This window comes from Colletotrichum acutatum, assembly GCF_030867785.1.
Source record: "Colletotrichum acutatum strain CBS 112980 chromosome Unknown BDZ83scaffold_94, whole genome shotgun sequence".
Lineage (NCBI taxonomy): Eukaryota > Fungi > Ascomycota > Sordariomycetes > Glomerellales > Glomerellaceae > Colletotrichum > Colletotrichum acutatum.
Genome location: NW_026849088.1, coordinates 54,826 through 73,473, shown reverse-complemented (window position 1 = coordinate 73,473; position 18,648 = coordinate 54,826). Strand labels below are relative to the sequence as shown.

The following is an 18,648-nucleotide window of genomic DNA, read 5'->3' as shown; positions in this document are numbered from 1 at the left end:
AAAGGAGGATCACCTCACTCCCCATCCTTTAAACCGCCTGTAATATCCCAGTCTGGTTTGGCTTGCCCCCGTGCCCCCATGGGGACGGGCGGGTGTGCAAGGCGGCCGGAATGGAGGTTCTTGGCAATCTGACAAGTTCAACGCTTCTCTAACGGGGGACCCAGAAAAACGACTCCATTGAAAAGAGAAAAAATACTGCAGTGAAAATCTCCTCCCGAAAAAGGGGGGGAATGGAAGCACGAAGGAGTACCAAGGGTAGTCCCTGCCCGCTTTGTACAGTCCAGTACAGTGTCGATTGTTTGGCTGGGCGTAAACTTCACAATGGTTTTTGTTGATCAGACGAAAGCTGGAGCATTGGGTTTTGGCCGGATGTACCTCGGCGATATGGTGTTTCAGCAATGCTCTACGTTTAGATGGCAAGGCTCGGCAGATTTGGGGTTAGCAACTGCGAATGGGCTCAACAGTTGGTGAAAATTCGAGCATGGGAACTTACCTGATGCTCAATTGACTGCGGTGGTTTTCCGAAATAGGTCACAATAGCAAGACAAAACGGTTGCAACTGAAAATTTGAATTTAAGCACTGGGGGTATCATTCCTATGTACATGACCGCCTTTATCTCTCTCTCTCTTTTTGATGGTATCCTTGCCCGATGCGCCATAATCCATAGGCGCCTCTTAGCAAAATGTTGCCAATGGGTTGCTCCCAATTCACTGTTTCCAAGTGTGACAGGAGGCTCATATGGATGCACATTGTTGCCAAGCGTATGTTGTCGATACTTTTAATTTTTTGACCCGAAGAAGCTGAAAAGCTCAAAAACATTTCGGCCTTTGATCATCAGACCTCGAGCTCAGTCGTGTAGAGAGCTTAGAAAGCAGGCTCCTCGTTGGTAGGGGGCCCGGCGTAGTTCTTCCTGCCCCAGGCAAAGTACCATCCGCCGGAAATGAGGCAGGCGGCGACGAAGACGGCAGGCGCGTAGTTGATGGTCGTGGGGGTGACGGGAACGAAGGTGGGCATGCAGAACAAGGGCATGGCAAGAGCAGACCAGGCTGTCAAAGAGTTAGTCTTGTACCTAATGATGAGATTTGTTTTGTAATGTGTACTTACCGAGAGAGATGACGTTGGCGGCGACACCAAACTTGCCAAGGTTGAAGGGGCTGCCGACAAGGTGGGTGCGGCCGTTGAAGAGACTGATACCAATGGGAATGGCGTACGAGGCAGTCAAACAAATGACACCAACACCAGAGAACGCGTTAAAAGCAGCGCTGGATCCGAAGTAGATGACACCGAGAATGATCTGGACAACCATGCTGAGCATCATGGCGTTCAGGGGAACGTCCAACTTGGGGTGGACCTCCTTCCACCAGCGGGAGCCAGGGATGGCACCGTCACGAGCAAAGGCCCAGGTGCAACGAGAGGCGGCGGTGGTGCAGCCGATACCGCAAAGGATGGCCAGGACAATGAGAGGAAAGAGGAGTCCAAAGGCACCGCCAGATGTTCCCATGGCGTCCTTGACAATGGCGGGGACGGGCTGACCGGAAGCCAGGTTGATCAAGTAGGTGATGTCGGGGAGCACGAAAACGAGAGGGATGAGGAACAGGAGACCGGCCAGGGTGTTGAGGCAGACGGTGAGGACGAGAGCCTTGGGGACCTGAGTAGCGGGCTTCTTGACCTCCTCGCACATGGAGATGACCATACCAGTGGACGAAGTGGCATATCCGGCGTGAAGGAGGCCGACGCAGAAAGACCAGCCATCGGGCCATCCGGAGTTGGCCTCGAAGTGGGTGAAGACGTATTTGGCATCGTGACGGCCGTTCTTGGCAACGACGAGGACGGAGATGATGATGGCGAAGACACCAGCGAATGTCCAGAAAATGGCGGCGGACTATGTCACGAAAGGTTTAGTATGCTTTCATTTCACAACCATACAACAACACCGGGCACGCGGGAGCAGAAGCATTCTTACATCAAGGATGGGCAGCCACTTGTTGCCGAGCGAGGACACAATGTTGCAGATGAAGGTCAAACCCAGGAAGATGAGGAAAACCTGGTACGGCTCGCCGGCAAGGACGCCGACACCAGGTTCCGACTCGAAAACGTTGACGCATGCAACGATGAACAGAGCAGTTCCAAAGTTCACGGCCAGAGTAATGGTAATGTTTCCCACAACGTACAACCAGCCGCAAATCCAGCTGGCCACGCGGCGGTACTTGGGAGAGGACAGCATGAAAGCTTGGTAGTAGACACCTAGCGGAGAGAAGTCGTCAGCATAAAGTCGGGATTTGGCGAGTTTCGGGGCCGGCCGGCCGTCGCAACGGCAAACATTATGGAGAAGAAATGTTGGTAAGTACCTCCGGCAGTAGGGTAGACACTGGTGATTTCACCAAGCGAGGCAGCGACACAGATAATGATCAAAGACACGCCGAGCCATCCCCAGATAATGTTCACCGGACCACCGCCGGCCAAGGGGTAGATCATGGTAGTGGCAAGACCGTAAGGGATAGCAGCGAGGACGAAGGACATGAAGGCGACCTGCAGCGTTGAGCGATTACGCTCGAGCTCGGGCTTATAGCCCAGAGACTCGAGCATGTTGTCGGCACCGCCATCGTCGGAACGGGAGGGTCGGGTAGTGTAGCCATCTTTGATATCGCCCTTGTTGAAGCCGAGATCGTGCTCGCGAGCACCGGGGTCTTGCGAGAGCACATGCGCCATGATGAATGCCCTTGATGTTGTTTGACTATACTATCTGTCGAATAGCAAGCCGAAATTGGGCTTCGAGGCGATGAGAGGGAGGTCTGGAAAAAGGGAAAGGTTAAAAAGGTGAGACGGCTCTTCCAATTGACATGAGGGACAATGAAGGCCTTATGTGATTTGAAAAGCCAAGAAGAAGGTAAGTTTATTTTGGGGGAGGATCGGCCGTGTGTGACTGGAACTGAAGTATCCCAGAGCCGAGGAGATGGGAAGACGAAGAGTTTAAAAGGAAGGAGGAAAAGAAAAAGAGGCAAAAATCGGCAAGGGTCGAAAAAATAGACAAACGAGACAAATCAGACAGACAGGCTGCCGGAGACAGATTGACAGACAGACAGCCGGCAGGGAAGGTCTCGATTGAGTTGAGGCAGTCCTCAGTCCGCAGTCCTCACTCTTCCTCCTCACTCCTCACTGTACAACTTCCAGTCAGTGCCGTCCTGTACTGGGCTATCAGTCGGTTGTGTCGCGTTCGCCGGGATAGGTGAATGACGTCCATCTCATTGGACGTGGACGTGAGCTGCGGGACCAAACCCCCAAAGAGTTGTAGCGTACCTTCGACACCCCCCATGCCCATGTCCATGTCCTTTGCCCCCCTCTCAGCCCCTTGTCCGTCCGTATGTAGTCGCATGTCTCGTCCTATCAGTGGTGTCCCTGTACCTATCTGTCCATACAGGATACCAGGCGCCGTGTGCACTGCTGGGCGTGGGCGGGCTCGCACAATGTCGATGAAGGGCTTCTTAGCGTAGGTTCCCTCAACTTGCGTCTGTTTATCTCTCGCGGCCTCTTTGGTCTGACTCGGGGTCTCCGGTGGATTCGACCGGTGCCACAGCAATCTTGTTGCCCACACACTCTGACCTCCCAAGACTTGCCGAGCAGTCAGCACGGGTAGCATGGGCGCTCTCTCTCGCTTACGGACGACGTCCTGCGGCACAGTGAAGGGCAACGCAGCGCCGTGCAAGGCAAGGCCGAGAAGAGAGCTGAGGTGCCTGGCATGTGGCCAGCGTCAGCCGTATCGAAGCATTCAAGCATCGCATCGCTCGCAACAGCCGTATCTGGTGTGGTGCCAAGACCCAGGCCGAAGAAGTGAGCCTGTAAGAGCGCGTGTAGAGCCAGACGGTGTCGGCTCTGGGCCTGGTTGCGGTAATTTGTCCCGCGCTATCGACCGCAGGTCTAAAGCATATTGAGCCCATCGTTGGAACACCCGATCCAAGGTAAATGGGATTTATCGGCGGTACTTTGGGCTCTAGGCTGTCAGCCTGTCTTGCATTTGCATTTGCATTTCCTCTGCCTTGTATCCCTAGTCATCAGCCGATTGGGCTGCGGCCCTCTGGACATTGGTCCGCGCGCCTTAGGACTTTGCTCCGCGCCTGTGTGTCGCACGACTTGGATTAGGCCTGAGAGTCCCATGGAGAGTGGCGGCGGGATGGCGAGACATCGAGACTTTGCAAATCCTTTTTCCGCACTACAGTGCCGCGGTTCGACAAGTGGTCAAGGTTTGGCTGTCCGCTAGCTGGCGCTAGGAACCCATGGAGGCATTATTCTTCGTGTGTTCTTCGCGGCTTCTTGCGCATGTGTGTTGTCCCGCACGGGTGGGTTGGGGGCGATGTACGAATAACCAAGTTATCCGTACTTGTTGGTACTTTGACAATTGAGACTTTGTCGACGCTCTTTTTCAGGTTTCTCCTCACAAACTCTCCTCTTTTCCCCTCTCCCATCGGCGCCGAAAGGGAGGACCCCGAGGAGCCGTGAAGCCGCGAGGCGTCGGATGAGGCTCCAACGCTCCACGTTCTTGCGTTTTGTGGTTACGGCTTGTGCTTCACGTCTAATAATCCTCGTCCTGTCGAGGGGAAACAATCAGGGACCAAGTGCCTAGAGGCGGCAGCACAAAAAAAATCGTCAACAGCAAAGAGATGATCCATTTCTCCATCAGTCCTCATCCTCGACCTGCTCAATGCACATAATGCGTAATGACGTAGTGCTGTGGTCCCAGTTGCCCGACTAGCGCCGCATGCTCTCCACGCAAATACAGACCGTTGGTTCGCCCGGTGTGAGTCGTGGAGTCTCTCAATCTTCCGTCTTGCCGTCTTGATCCCGACGGCGGTGGAGGACGACACGGTTGGCGGTCGCAAAGCGAGCGAGTGAGCGTTTGAAAAGTGAGCCAAGTGGACGCGCTTGGATGGAGAGAGAATGGAGAGAAATGGAGGAAAATGGAGGAGACTGGAGCAGATGGGGGAGAGACAGGGGCTCCCCCCGTTCTGCACAGGGAATCCCAAGGCTGTTTCTGCGCGCCAACACAAGGGTCGGGTGGCACACCTTGAACAATTCCCTGATACAACCAAGCCCACTAGGATCGTGAGGCCTGCAAGCTCCCGTGGGAAGTGGCTCTGAAGTGGCTCTGAGGAGGCCCTGAATAGGTGCTGATGTCACAGAGGGGACTCCAGTGATGATCCGCCCACCTGCCGCACCAAGTTAGAGCCAAGCCGAGTCGTACGTAAGAGTATCTCTGCGCCGGCTTAACGCGGGTGAGATACTTGTCAGTGACAATCGTCGGTGGCTGTCGGTGTACAATTCATGTTTGTCGTCGGGATGCGAGGAAAGCGGTCGGTTCCTTGATGGGAAAGACAGACGAGTCGTCAAGCCAAGAATTTCTCCCTCAGCACCTGTCGAGCCGGCTCAGCGCCAAACCCGGCTATTTGGTGGAGGAAAGCCAGGCCAGTCCGGGGGGATGACACCCGATCGCAGCACACGCGACAAGGACGTCGACGTTTGTCCCGCCATGCTGGGTCGTCCACTTGCGCTGAAGCCTGAAGGCTCGCTGATGGCGCAATTGGTACCCTTAGACCCTGGAGACCCTGTCCACTGCCAGGCTGAACAGGAGGGGCACACTCACGATACGTATATACGTATCGAATCCGGGGAAAGGCTGGAATGGCATGATGGAACAGATCGATAGCCTTGCATCATGATCAGCTCAATGGCTTTCCAATGAGGTCCAGCGAGGGCGGGAAAATGCGCAACGCCTGGCTGTTGATGGAAGCGGGTGTGGCGCGCGCGATGACGGTCGCTGGTGAAGTGGGGATGGCGAGAGCGAGATTTAACACACCGAGTGCAGACCGACAAATTGCTTGGCGGAGTCCCAAAAGAGAGTGTATGATTCGGGCGCCGTAAAAGGTTCGACTGCCTTTCCGGAGAGGCCGACACAACCACGGCCGAAAGCCATTTAGACGAAGCGACGTTGAATTTGAGACCTCGTACGCAGAATAAGGATACCAGCGTACAGATAGGTGTACCTGGTCAGTGGCTTTGGTAAGGCTGGTCGAACGCCCGCAGACACGCGCGCAGGGTCTCGAGAACGGTTCCTCCTCATCCTTCGCTCCCGTACGTCAAAACATTTAGGTGCCGCTGAGCCGCAGCTGGAAACAAATTAGCGAGGTCATCACATGGCGGTGACCAACAGCATTCAAGAACCGACATTTGCCCTGGACGAGATCTGCGTTTAGTTTCTCCGTTGCAGTGCAGTGCAGCAGCAGATAGCCATGCGAGAACCGAGAGGGCAAGGCAAGGTACATGGGGGAATCGGGAGTAGTCCAGGACAGGAGGGCGTCTCATAGGGAACCCCACTGTAGGTCTTCAAGTGAGGAAGGTTATTTAGAGGCGCCAAGACCACGACAGCTGTCGACGAGAGCGGGATGCGACGTGGCGTTGAAGACCAAGAGAGACACGTTCGCTGGCGTATTTTGACATGAAGTTGAGTGGAGTGAACCTCCGTACCTGACCTTACGGATACATCCGCCACGGGCCTGAGAAATGCGGCAAGATGTCGTCGGATCGGAAGCACGTGGTTGCGTTCAGATGTAGTGGGCGGGAAGGTGCAACTCAGGAAGGGGGACATTGCACCTTTCCTGGGTTCCTTCTACCTATCTGCGAATAGTACTTTATTGGGAAGAAACGGAAGGTGCGCAGCTTCCGTCGTCGCGCCTGCCTCGCATCGTGGCTTCCTCGAGGCTGACAATGACCAGACCCACCCGTGCCTTCCTCCACCGACGCCTCGGATCCTCTCCAGCCTTGCGGCAACCGCATCTCTCTGGCGCCTCCATCTTATCCTGGGTCATCGCCAAATTCTCCCATTCTCCATTCACGACGATCTTTACTCCTTATTCCAGACAGGTCCATGTTAGCTCGAATGCAGGATGCGAACTACGGCTGCATCAATCCCTGATTCTCGAATCCTTACCATCGACCGGGACCAAGGCATATCCCCTATGTATGTAAGCTCTTCTCTGTGCCGGCTACACCACCCGTGCGAGTAGTTCAGGGAGTAATGGCACCAAGCGAGACAAGAATTGTTCACAGCCGGGGAAGCTCACATGGAAGATGAAGCAACCAACATCTCATCGGAACAGATCCTTGATACAGCGTGCTGGGCGGCACAAGGGCATCGATACACCATGGGCTAAGGTACTGCTAGGCAGAGAAACATCAGTTCCGACTCTACCGACTCTGTTACCTGTTAGCGAGGTACTTGCAAGAACGAAGGCGGCCGACAAGCAGGCCGCCCTGACAGGAGTGACGACGACGTTTAGCCCTGAACACATCTCCAACTACCGACTGTCAGTCCTCGGGAATATCGATCCTACGCAGATCACGCGACGTCTTCCCAAATCCAGGAAAGTCATCCGGTATAGACTGAGCGAGACCAATGGCTATCCCGATATTTACAAACACGGGGCCTACACGCCGGGAAACCGATTTGATAACGCCACAAGTGTCTCCTGACCAAGATGTCAACTTGTCGCAGACCGCGCCAGCGCGCCTCGAAGATAGGACTATCGCCGCCAAACACCACCCGCCTCGGTAAGGCATACGGCGTAGCTTCCCATTCGGACCAGGGACTCGGGGAAAGACATCCTGCTCATCCGCGCAATGTACGACTACCCGAACGGATACGTTATGGGGACTTTGCTGACCGTGGCCATCAATAAGCCCACTCGGTGTAGGGGCGGAAAGGGGCCTCCTCCATTACTGCGTGGGGGACCTACCGGAACCCCAGACTGCTGTGGTTGCTTATCTCGAGGCTCAAGGATGGCAATGTGGACGCCGAGGAATCCCCTTGAACCCCTTGTCGCTCCTGGTTGCCTGGCCGCCATTCGAAAACAGCAATCGCCTATCGCCCAAGATAAGACGCAGTTAGCTTTACGAAACAAGTCTGCGGCCAGACCTGCGGAAACAACCCAGAGATACGGCACCATTTGGAGGTCGACAGTTGCCAGCCGGACTCTTATCTGGGCGGCATGCGCATCCGTCGAGCAAATTGGTCGGAGACGAAACTGCTTTCACCGCTCACGTGGTCGGTGTCTGCGAAAAGCATCCGACGTCCAATTTCTGTGCCGATCGCTATGAGCAGCAAACGGCACAGCTGTGATCCTGCGAGACAAAATACGCTCAGATGCGCTGCGCATGGCCAGCTGTTGACCACACTTCCCAGGAATCGATATGGTCTGGTTGACAATTACGAGAGGGAATTGGGACGCGTAGCGGTAGGATAGTACGACGCAAGACAAGGCATTGCGGAGCAGAGCAAGTCCGCACGAGAAGAAGGCCACGTCGTCCAAGAGCCTCGAGTCCACAAAATTGCATACTGCGTACTTGCAACGGTCGGCAACGGTTGGTCAAGAACAGGACCACCAGCAACCAACAATTGTCGAGTCTCACCAATTGCTCTGCCGCTCCGACATATCTCTTTGGCTTGATCTCCTCGTCAGTCCCAGTATTCAGTGCAAAATGCCGCGTTTCACCTCGGTACATTGCACCTCTAGACCAGTGGACAGTGGACTACAGCGCTAGGCAGCGCTGCGCAGTGCGCACATGCCTGCAGCATCCATCGCCACTATATTATGAGGATCTTGAGTCGCTTGGGTCGCTTGGGTCTCCCGTTGCGCCCCGAAGCTAAGGCTGCAGCAGCGTAATCTTCATGAAATGATGGCGCGTTCCAACAATTTCAGCGAGTGTAACATCTGCGTGGAGACAAGTCGACAGTAACTGGGAAGACCGGTCGGAGGACGTCCGGAATGGGGCAAACATCAATCCAGGCCCGGACCCATAATCGGGAATGAATCGGGCGAGAAAGGGGCCTGTGCACGAGGAAATGCCGTCCCTGGTTGGTCCACGGCACATTGTCGGTGACGGCCCCACCTGTGCAGAGTTCTCACAGGTCCCTCGTATCCGAATGCCCCACTCTGTGCCGTTTCTGCCCCGTTCACTGGTCCGTTCCGCTGCACTAACAATTTTTGCAGGCGGAACTCAATTCTCAAGGTACGTACCCAAAAAAAGACGCATCGGCGGAGTTCACCGAATTGGTCAAATTCGCACTAAAAAGTCAATGGAAAATGGATATCGATATCTCCACGACATGCAAAAAGGTGCTTCTGAAAGGGACGAGACTCGAACTCGCGCGGGTTGCCCCACCAGGAAACAGATGTTAAGCTGACCTTAACCTGGCGCCATAACCAACTCGGCCACCCTTCCAAGCATGAGAAAATCTCTGGAAGCTGAAGGTTGTTGACGAGTTGGGAGTCATATCTGGAGCTACTCTACCCAGGCTAGATTGCCAAGCAATATATGGCAGTCGTCTACATTCTGTGGAGGCGCTCGGATGAATCACACACCTAGTCCCCAAGGTACAAACTGTGTCTTGCAACACAAATCTCGAGGACGGGATGTCAGAACTTGATCGTCCATCTCCATACTCGACCGCATATCCGGGGAGGGTCTCGTACGATACTTGGAGTAGACTGCATTCAAGCAAGCTCTCATCTCAGCCATAGCAAGACTACAAAGCGCGCATTGCGTTAGCGCTTGACCCCTCGAGGTGGATAAAATATTCAAGCTTACTGCCGCCCAATGCAAGTCCGTGGACCAAGCCCAAAGACAAAAAACAAACGTTATCGATCAGTGTTGTCTTCCGAATCCAACCATCTCTCAGGGACGAATTGACATGCGTCCGGGAACGTACTCTCATCCAGGCGATGCATGCTAAACGAGTTACACGCCACGATCGTATTCTCGGGGATGAAAAATCCATCAATGAAGGCGCCTTGTTTTGACGCGTAACGTGGAAGCAACATCGTTCCTGGGGCAAATAAACGCAAGCCCTCATGAACGACAGCGTTAAGATAGGGCAGATCGTGAAGGTGCCGATCATTCCCTGCTTCGACAAGCTCGTTGTGAAGTTTTTGGACTCTTCCCTCGTGTCTAGGCTGAGAGAGTTCCCAAATGAGCCAACACAAGGTGTCACCTGTAGTCTCGATCCCAGCGCCAATGTGGTCGAGGCATTCAGCTTCTGCCAGGGGCCTGCTTACATGGCTCGATTCTAGAAGCTTTCGTGCCACGGTAAAGTCGGAGTGGTCTCCGGTTTCCAACGAGTCTTGCACAAACTTTCGCAAAAAGTTGCTTCCTTGTTCCAGGTCGACCAGCTTCGGGAACAGAGCCTCCCAGAGTGGTGAAAGTAGGGGCAGATAATGGTGCAAGAAGGTTACTGCGAGACTTGTTAGTGTTAAGAACGCGTCCCAAAGAGTTTCTTGACTCCAAAACGCATTTGATGAGAATCTACCTTCTCGGGTTTTGGCATAGGATAGCAACTTGACCATCTGCTGGTCACCAGCGTTGACAAGTGAATTTGTTCTGTGAGGATGAAACAACATCCCGGTCACACAATCGAGAGCGTATGCATGTAAGTAAAACTGATAATTCATCACACACAGTCAGAAACCACATTCATGCGGGTAACCTCGGGGACCTTACGTAGATGTCTGCCGTATCTGATGCCGCACGCACCGCCCCAAAGGCTTCTGCCCGCTCGTCTATCATCTCGATGATCTGGGGTCCTAGAACCGATGAGTTGGAGTACCGGTCAGCGAGATGGCGCCGTATAGTGCTATGCTATAATCGATTACGTTAGCCATAGAGCACAGAGCTTATTTGTGGAAGAGAGTGTCATAGGTACGGTGTCTGAGTCAAGGGCTGTGAACAGGTTGCTGTAGATGTCAGATCTATGGGCACAAAAAGTGTCAAAAACATTCCCGCGGCAGGGCACTAACATGTGACCGCCTTGCTGGAACAGAGAGTATAGCTCCGTTTTTGGAAAATCCTTATTTCCAGAGCTGTAGATTTGCTTTGCTGCTGTGTAGCTTGTGAAAGAGACCTCGTTGTACGCGACTTGAACGACGAGTCCATATCGAAGATGTAGGTTGTGAACCCACTCTCTTTTCTGACCGAACAGTTCACGATGTTTGACAAATAGGCTTGTGAACTTCAAGTGCCAAGGGCCAGGGATCTTAGCTGTCGCCTGGAGACGAAGTGTCCGTATCCATAGAGCGGCGATGAAGATGCACGCAAGGAGCACAATCTGGTTCCGGGTGATCGGGATAAGCTCCGGGGTGAGCAATTTCCAGGGCATGATTGGAATAATGCAAGGTCAGGGGAGAAGGAGAAAGGCGTAGAGCTTAGCTCGCGATATCTTTTCATGTGATGATGGTTGTTGGCTTTTTCTCGTCAGTACCCTCTTTCGCTGGGCAGCTTGCCGGATCTGAATAGTTGTCGCTATACTAGTATTATCTACGAAAGTTAGACCACTTGATGGCACAGCCTCAATTCATGTGTGCAATTATTCCTTACATATTCTTCCAGTATTGGTGGTAAGATTACATTGCCAAAATCAGGTGACAATGTTACGAGAGTCCTTTGTCTAACGGGATCTGTCCAGGGTCGTCTCTTTTCTCATAATGGGGCCAGTGGCATATGCCCAATTCAGCACCCAAACTCAGGGTTTGCTTTGGCTTGGCCTCATCCTAGGCACTGATATTATCGAAATTGTGTGCTCTGATCGGATGCCCGACAAAATCGCGTCCCGGCTTGCCAGAAGCAAGAATGATCTAATTGCACCCGCGATGTATCTATGGCTTGCATATCCCGCGGCACTACTCGGGGCGGGAGGAAGCATCTTGTGGGGTATTCCGATTGATCGCCGTTGGCATTTCATGATAGGAGAGCTCGCTCTGTTTATCTGTGAGAAAACAACTCCTCATCCGGGAACCCTTAGCTAATGTACGGCGCAGTCGCTGCAGGATTGCAGATGGGAAACGTAACAGTGATAACGTAATCGATCGCTGCTTTTCCAGATCAAGTCCTGGAAGCCACATCCTTGTATGGGGTTCTCTACAATGTGAGGCAATCTTCTTGTACATTATGTACCACAAGAGATGCAAAAGAACACAAGCTTACTCAGTATTATGCGGCCTATAAATTTCTGCGTTCCTCGTCCCTTGCTTCATCAATACTTGGGTTGAAGCTGTCGGTATGGTAACCGCCGGCCTCTCAGCCCATCATAGACTAATAAGTGGGTTAGGTTTCACCTGGAGCTTTGTCACTCAAGGTCTTGTCACTCTTTTGGTAATTCCAGGCGTCTTGACCCTCCAAACGTGCGAGCGAACGCGAGAAGAACACGGTCATAATGCGGCGTAGATTTCCGTCCTCCATATATGACGCGGCCTGACTCGGAGACGTAGGGGACATGACATTGTCCTTCAAGTATGGGCGAACAGGGATAGTAGCTTCCGACTGTACCAAGTTGACTGAAAGACCTGACAAGAGCAGGCGGGCGCCGGTCCAGCAGAATAGTTTGTCAACATTGCCTGATGGAAATTGAAGTTCAATTTTGAGTGAGATGGCGCCGAATCCACATCTTCTCCCGGCGACTAGGCCATATCAAGACGACCCCCGCCTACTTTTAGCTTGGGTTTCGCTTCGCTGTCCAGAATCAGCGAGTTCATGAGAAGACAATCGCCGTTATCGGGTTCTGCTCGGTTTGGTACATGTCTTAGTGCAAAGCCTTCTTTCACAGCCAAGACATCGTGCCCTACTCTGAGTCGTGTCCGCGTTGTCGTGCTTCGAGCCCTATTCCGTGGCCACCAACTGCCATATCGTCGTCCTTCCGTTGGCAATTTGCGTTACCATAATCTTTCCACTCATCACCATATCCCCCATTACCACCGAAGGTGTCTTGCCACGTTTCGCTATGCCTTGAGTCGACTGGTCGAAGCACATGCCGTTGTTCGCGTCTCGAATTCGCAGCTTTCCCCCGTCCGATTGCACCGTCGCCACAAATGCGCAATTTCCAGGAACGCAACCATACACGCATCCGTCCATCTCGAGTTCCGCCCTGTTACCGCTACTCGGCCACCATGTTGTCAACCTCCACCTTTGCGGAACTTCGCCGTCTACACCGCGAGAGACCATCATGACACGCCTAGCATCTGTAACGAGCTGCACTGGTTCCCACCCGCTGTTGTCCATCGCCGGTTGAGCTTTCGATTCGCCAATGTACGACCATGTTGCGATGTCCCAGCTTACCAGCCTTCCCGACCGATCCACTGTAACGAGTCGACTTGAATCCGTCGAGAATGCGAACCTGGAAACCGGCCGGCCGCTGGTTACTTTCTTGCTTTCGCTGATTGTCTGGACGTGCGTGTCGATGATTGTTTCCCAAACGTCCACGCAGCCGGCCGATATCCACGCGAGTAAGCGACCATCAGGCGAAAATTGTGGTGAGTGGAAGTCCAATCCCGTCGTGAACATTGCCTCGGGGGTTTTGTCTGCCCAGTTGAACGTCCACACCTCGCATTTGGAGCCCAACTGGAACGACAGCGCGATAACATTGCTGCTCGCCGGAGAGATTGCAATGCCCGTAATGTGGTCGAGGACGATGTCAATTTCGATGCGCTGAGGAGGCAAGTTGAGCTTGACATTCCAAATGAGAACATCGCGTTCGCCGTGTACCGTCGCGAGAATGTCTTCTGATATACTCAGGAGTCTGATGTGCGGCGCGATGCCTTGCCCCGAGGGCACTGTGTGTGAGAACCTGTATTGCGCGTATATCGGCTCGTCTAGCCTGTCCTCGCGCCGCGTCATAACAGTCTCGTGAGGCATCGTCCTCTGCAAGGGCTGGCAGTCTGAGGCGGCTGTCAGCATTCGCGTATCCTCTGTCGGCAGTGAGGCTGCGAGGGTTCTCGCTGAGATATCCCACAACGGGCCAGGCTATTTTTGATGGGTGGTTCCCGGCGCTAGTAGCTGCAGCCTGTCAGACCGCCACGAGGTCGGCATCCGAAGCTGTCTGCATGCTCTCGGATACGCACGGCCATCCTCGGTGGCACCAACTACCATACTAGGGCATACGGGAGGTCCGAGACAGAGACAGGAGACTCTGTTGGTCAATGGGACATTAGAGTAAAAACACAAAACTGTGACAGTTGGTCGATGAGGCCTTTGTGCTGAGAGATTAGAATCCGAGGTCACTCTCAGGGGTGTTTGGGAGGTGATCGACGACCTTGGAAGTCTATCATGGTTGAGGTCTATTATGGTTGAAGTCTATCATGATTTGTCAATGCCCAAGCCCAGACAAGACATTTGCAGAAGGGTCATCTCGTAAATTCGTACTCACCAGCGAGTTTGGGTTTTGGTGCTTCTTCAAATTAGTCCTTGGCAACGTCACAAGAACTCTCGCCAGCACGTAGAGGGGGTTGGGGATGTTAGTGGAAACCTCATTGATATCAATCTTTTGGTGTATCATGGCCAAGATTCTGAGGTCCATGAACTGCTTTCTACTCTGGGTAAGTTCAAACATGATTGTAGTTGTAATCTGTCAGGAGAATTTCTCCCCGTCTGTGGGTGCACCCTGGAGTTTGGAAGTCTCGCCAGACGTGACTTCAAAATTTTCCAAAAGCCGGGACGAGGTGTAGCAGATGTATATGCTTTTGGCGTTGACGTTGACTGAACCTTATATCATTTGATAGTACGGAGTGGAGGAGCACAAGGTACACTACCCATTGTCTAGGCTGATGGCACCTTGGCGCGAGTCAAATCGTTTCCTGCTTTGATGCAAAGGTTTCGACTTACTCTCAGTGGTGTTTGACGTGGGCTACCTCGCTATGTTCCAGCCCTGATGCCATATTACTTGATGCCGGTATCAATATCAACATCTTTACCACGAGGCCCTCAACTTGTGTATTTATGTGGTCTCCCTTGCTAAGCAGCATATAAGTCTGGATACACCCAGCTGTTGACCGGCTCAGGACAAAGACCTGTCACCTCTCATGGAGCTGCTCTTAGGACCTCGGTCTCGATGAGCCTCTCAACAAATTGCACAATGCCCTTCACTGCAAGCCTAGCCACTGTATCGCCCCCCTCCAACTCTGCATTAAAAGAACACACAACTAAAGACGTCGGGCTCGTCTTCCTCGGAATCGTCTCCAAGCACCCCATCAAATCTTTCTCATGCAATCCTCCAGGAGAAGGGAACTCATTCACCCTCCCCAACGACTCATCCAAAACGTCGAGATCGAGATGGACATGAGTCTTCTCAAACCTCCTCCGATCCAACAACATCCCCAGCTCCTTTGCAAAATCGACCTTGGTCTCCGCATCACCCCAGATAACATCCACCCCAGTTTCCGCCACTGTTTTCCTCTGTAGCTCGGACACGTCCCTCAACCCGCAATACGCCACCCGATCCAAACTCAACGGCTTATGCCCCGGCACGGATCCCATCAACTTATGCCAGCTCATCCCAGCCGCCATAGACAGCGCCATCGCATCAAGGTACCCGTTCTCGTTTGTGGACGGTGTATCCAGGTCATCGTGCGCGTCTATCCACAGGACGTTCAAGTCCGGGACGGAAGCGTTGAGACCTGCTGCCACGGCAGTGCTGGCGTAGCAGTTCCCCGAGAGGACAAGCGGGAAGGAGTGTGCGGCGACGGCCTGGGAGACGGCGGAGGAGATGCGGCGAAGGAGTTCAAATGTGCGGCCGATTTCGCCTTCAAAGTCATCTACGGGGCCGATGTTGACGAAGCGGATTGGGACGAGGTTTCCGAGTTTGTCGGCTAGGCCGTGGTAGAGGATGCGGTGGGGGCCGGTGCCGACGCGGTGGTTGGGGATGCCGACGTGGTAGGGCGAGACGATGATTGTGATTGAGGTGTAGGGCATGATGTTTGATTTGGTTCCAGGATGACTAGGGATTTTGATGTGGAATGCCGCCCTTTGGGTGTTCATGTTAGTCAGAGATTGGGACTAGGATTATGTATCACGTCAAGGAGTCGGCATACTTTGCCTCATGAACCAAAAGTGGTATTTCTTTCCCGCGATCTTCTGCTGGTCCCACATCACTCTCGTGGCTGTGACTACCTCTTCTTGAAAGTAGCCGGAAAATATTTCACGCATTACAAAGCAGTCTTCTGAGTCGGTCCGTCTTTGTGCTACGGAGAGGACTAAATTCTGTTCCTGGTTCCTGGCTAGAATCTGGTGACTTTCAGCATTATGGAGGAGAAGTGACATCCTTGGGCCAGTTGAGATGTCTTGCAAAAGCCGTAAGCCTCTCTGCATCGCGCAGACACATTAATGACTGCCAAGAGCAGTGGTTCGAAGATTCACCTGTGTGTTCTCTTGCCCAACTTCTACGTTGGCCATATCCCGATGAATGGCTTCCGCCCCGGCCACGGCATGTGGTTGGTGGCGGAAGAACTCTGACGCCGGCATCAGGCCCGTTGTGCCTCAGAGTCGTGTTCATGTTCTCCTCACATGTAGGCTCGAAGTTCGTCAATAGGTGATTAACACGCTTTCTACTACCGACAGCCATATGTGTCAACCGTGACAGTTTGCCACTACCGTCATCTTTTATGGTTTTTCTGCCACGTCCGGAAAACGCATACGATGAATCATCCAACACCTGCGCTCTTTCCTCCACTGGATATCCCCAAATCAGGCAGTCGGACGATGACGTTCAAGCGTTGGGAGGATGGCAGCATTGAGGTGCGACACCACGCTTATGTGCAAACGAGCTCGGGAGTATGACCAAGCTGAAGTGTCCGAAACTGGCACTTATATGACAATGCTGGTATTCCAATTCATGAACCTAAATTTGGTAGATCTAGGGGAGATGTTGAGTGACATCAAATGCACTACATGAGGACTTTGAGAAAGAAACCTGTATCTTTGCAAGGATTTATTGCATTTTGATAGACCGGGATTTGAACCAACGTATTTACTTGTATAAAAACGCAGACAACAACACATAGGCTACACATCAAACTCGTCTACAATTCAAGCAGGATACCCTCGTCGGCCGGCTCAACCGTCAAAGTGAAAGCATTCGGAACTGCAAAAATTGACCTCAATAGCCGCGTAGCTTCACGTTATTCACGGTTCATAATGGACTCAGGTAAGGCAGGTATATTAGGACTATTCTACCTTCACATCTCTACCTTCCTTTACTTTCCTTTGCTGAAAACAGCCAGCCTTGAAACCACACATCGCACCTTCCCTCTCGGTTCCTTCCTCCTTCCATGCAATAAACATCAAAACAAACCCTCAGCACGTGACGTGGATATTCCTGGCCATTCGCCTTTCCAAACATTCTGTGTGGAGTGAATATTTCTTTCCCTTCCCTACTAATCCCCATCCAGACTTCCCACACTCAAAAGCTTTTCTCTTCTCTTTGTCCAAACAGCATTAATCTGCGAATTTCCCACCCTTTTCGCCAGCTTCGACTGGAATTATCCACCATGGATGCCATCCTCAGTACTAAGGGTCTTTGGACTGCCTTTCTCATGACGAGTGCAAGCTTCCCTTGACACATAAGCACCGCCTATTACTTCTCTCCCAAAGAGAACTGTTCGAAAGGTTAGCTGAGCTATCCTTCGTACCTTGCCCTGGGAGCTTTGCTAACGTCGTGAAAGCAGAAAGCTTCCACAACTGGAATGCCCTGCGGCCTCCAGAAATTGGGGCAGATTACACAAAGATTGACGAAGGGTACTAGTCCCAACTGCTCTGTTCGAGTGGACGGTTCCGTTCCTTACGACGGCAATCACAACGGTCCAGGGACGATCACGAAAAACGACCAAGGAGATACGAGCGATGACTACAACCGATTGTTCACAATTTACTTTTCACCACTGGCGCTGCCAGAACTTGCAATCTCAGTTCCGGTAGGTTCACGATTCCAACTCTGCTTCGTTACACATGTTTTGCCCCATTCAAGGCCAGGTAAGACCCATGCCTTCAGTCTGTCTGCCATGTAACCGCCTGTTTTCGACATAGCCTCCATCATGAACAAAGCATCTTCCAGTGGCATGATCTCGTTTCTAACCCACCCTACAGAGTCCCGTCTCGAAGCTTTCTAAGCAAACGGAGAAGCTCCCACGCGACGAGTCCCTCCGTCGTGCGCTCCAACCACTCACAGAATATTGTTCGAACAACACTGTCCTCGATCGTCAAAGGTCTTTCTTTGGACTACGGAATGGTTCTCGACTCAAAGCTACAGGCACTGGCCTGCGTCTCTAGGCTGGTCATCACACTGAGGTGGCTCTCACTCTTCCACTCAAGGGCCCGTAGCTTTGATTTCGATCCATGCTTCAACGACCAAGATGCTCAAATATCCAACCTCCTCCTCCACCTACCCACTGCCCCAATCAGCTTGCATGCATGTGTGGGTGGCGGGAGAGGAGGATTTTCAGATGTCTGCAAAGAAGAGGTTTCGAACAACTCGTTCTGTGCTCCAAGATCCCAAATTAGTCCGTCTTCACTCAACATCACTCGTTTGTGTGCATCGCTGACTTGGTTACAGGAAGATTTCCTCTTCCATTTCAACCATCTGTCAGGAGGATTTGGGTTGAATCTGACCACGACTGAGAACTCGAAGGTTTTTTCGAATTCCTGGGACTGTTCTATAACTACCTCGGAGTCTCAGTCGTGGACTCCCCTCACTCAGGTCTTAGAAGCAGCGAGTGCAATATCATCCACAAAAGCTTCATGGCTGCCGCCGCGCGTCATGTCTCTCCAATACTACTGCCCCTGCT

General features: G+C 52.7%; 4 protein-coding genes and 1 non-coding gene across 5 annotated transcripts; all 5 read right to left on the bottom strand.

Annotated features, from left to right (window-relative positions):
* Nucleotides 1-865: 865 nt before the first annotated feature.
* BDZ83DRAFT_585090 (amino acid permease) lies at nucleotides 866-2,710 on the bottom strand (the record flags this gene model as incomplete). The annotated part of the gene is made up of 4 exons (XM_060505821.1): nucleotides 866-1,047; nucleotides 1,106-1,883; nucleotides 1,965-2,245; nucleotides 2,350-2,710. The coding sequence occupies 4 exons, from the start codon at nucleotides 2,708-2,710 to the stop codon at nucleotides 866-868; spliced, it is 1,602 nt and encodes a 533-aa protein (XP_060361581.1).
* Nucleotides 2,711-9,172: 6,462 nt separating this feature from the next.
* Nucleotides 9,173-9,271, bottom strand: BDZ83DRAFT_t219. The gene has a single exon. It is a non-coding gene; the product is annotated as a tRNA-Leu (tRNA).
* A 132-nt stretch (nucleotides 9,272-9,403) lies between these two features.
* On the bottom strand, nucleotides 9,404-11,201 carry BDZ83DRAFT_722051 (cytochrome P450; the record flags this gene model as incomplete). Its single annotated transcript, XM_060512430.1, is given in 6 exon segments — nucleotides 9,404-9,575; nucleotides 9,719-10,280; nucleotides 10,356-10,485; nucleotides 10,547-10,679; nucleotides 10,699-10,794; nucleotides 10,843-11,201. 6 exon segments carry the CDS (start codon nucleotides 11,199-11,201, stop codon nucleotides 9,404-9,406), a joined length of 1,452 nt encoding a protein of 483 aa, XP_060361580.1.
* Nucleotides 11,202-12,697: 1,496 nt separating this feature from the next.
* BDZ83DRAFT_722050 (uncharacterized protein) lies at nucleotides 12,698-13,711 on the bottom strand (the record flags this gene model as incomplete). The annotated part of the gene is made up of 1 exon (XM_060512429.1): nucleotides 12,698-13,711. The coding sequence occupies one exon, from the start codon at nucleotides 13,709-13,711 to the stop codon at nucleotides 12,698-12,700; it is 1,014 nt and encodes a 337-aa protein (XP_060361579.1).
* A 1,179-nt stretch (nucleotides 13,712-14,890) lies between these two features.
* Nucleotides 14,891-15,781, bottom strand: BDZ83DRAFT_722049 (uncharacterized protein; the record flags this gene model as incomplete). Its single annotated transcript, XM_060512428.1, has 1 exon — nucleotides 14,891-15,781. One exon carries the CDS (start codon nucleotides 15,779-15,781, stop codon nucleotides 14,891-14,893), a length of 891 nt encoding a protein of 296 aa, XP_060361578.1.
* Between the last annotated feature and the right edge of the window lie 2,867 nt (nucleotides 15,782-18,648).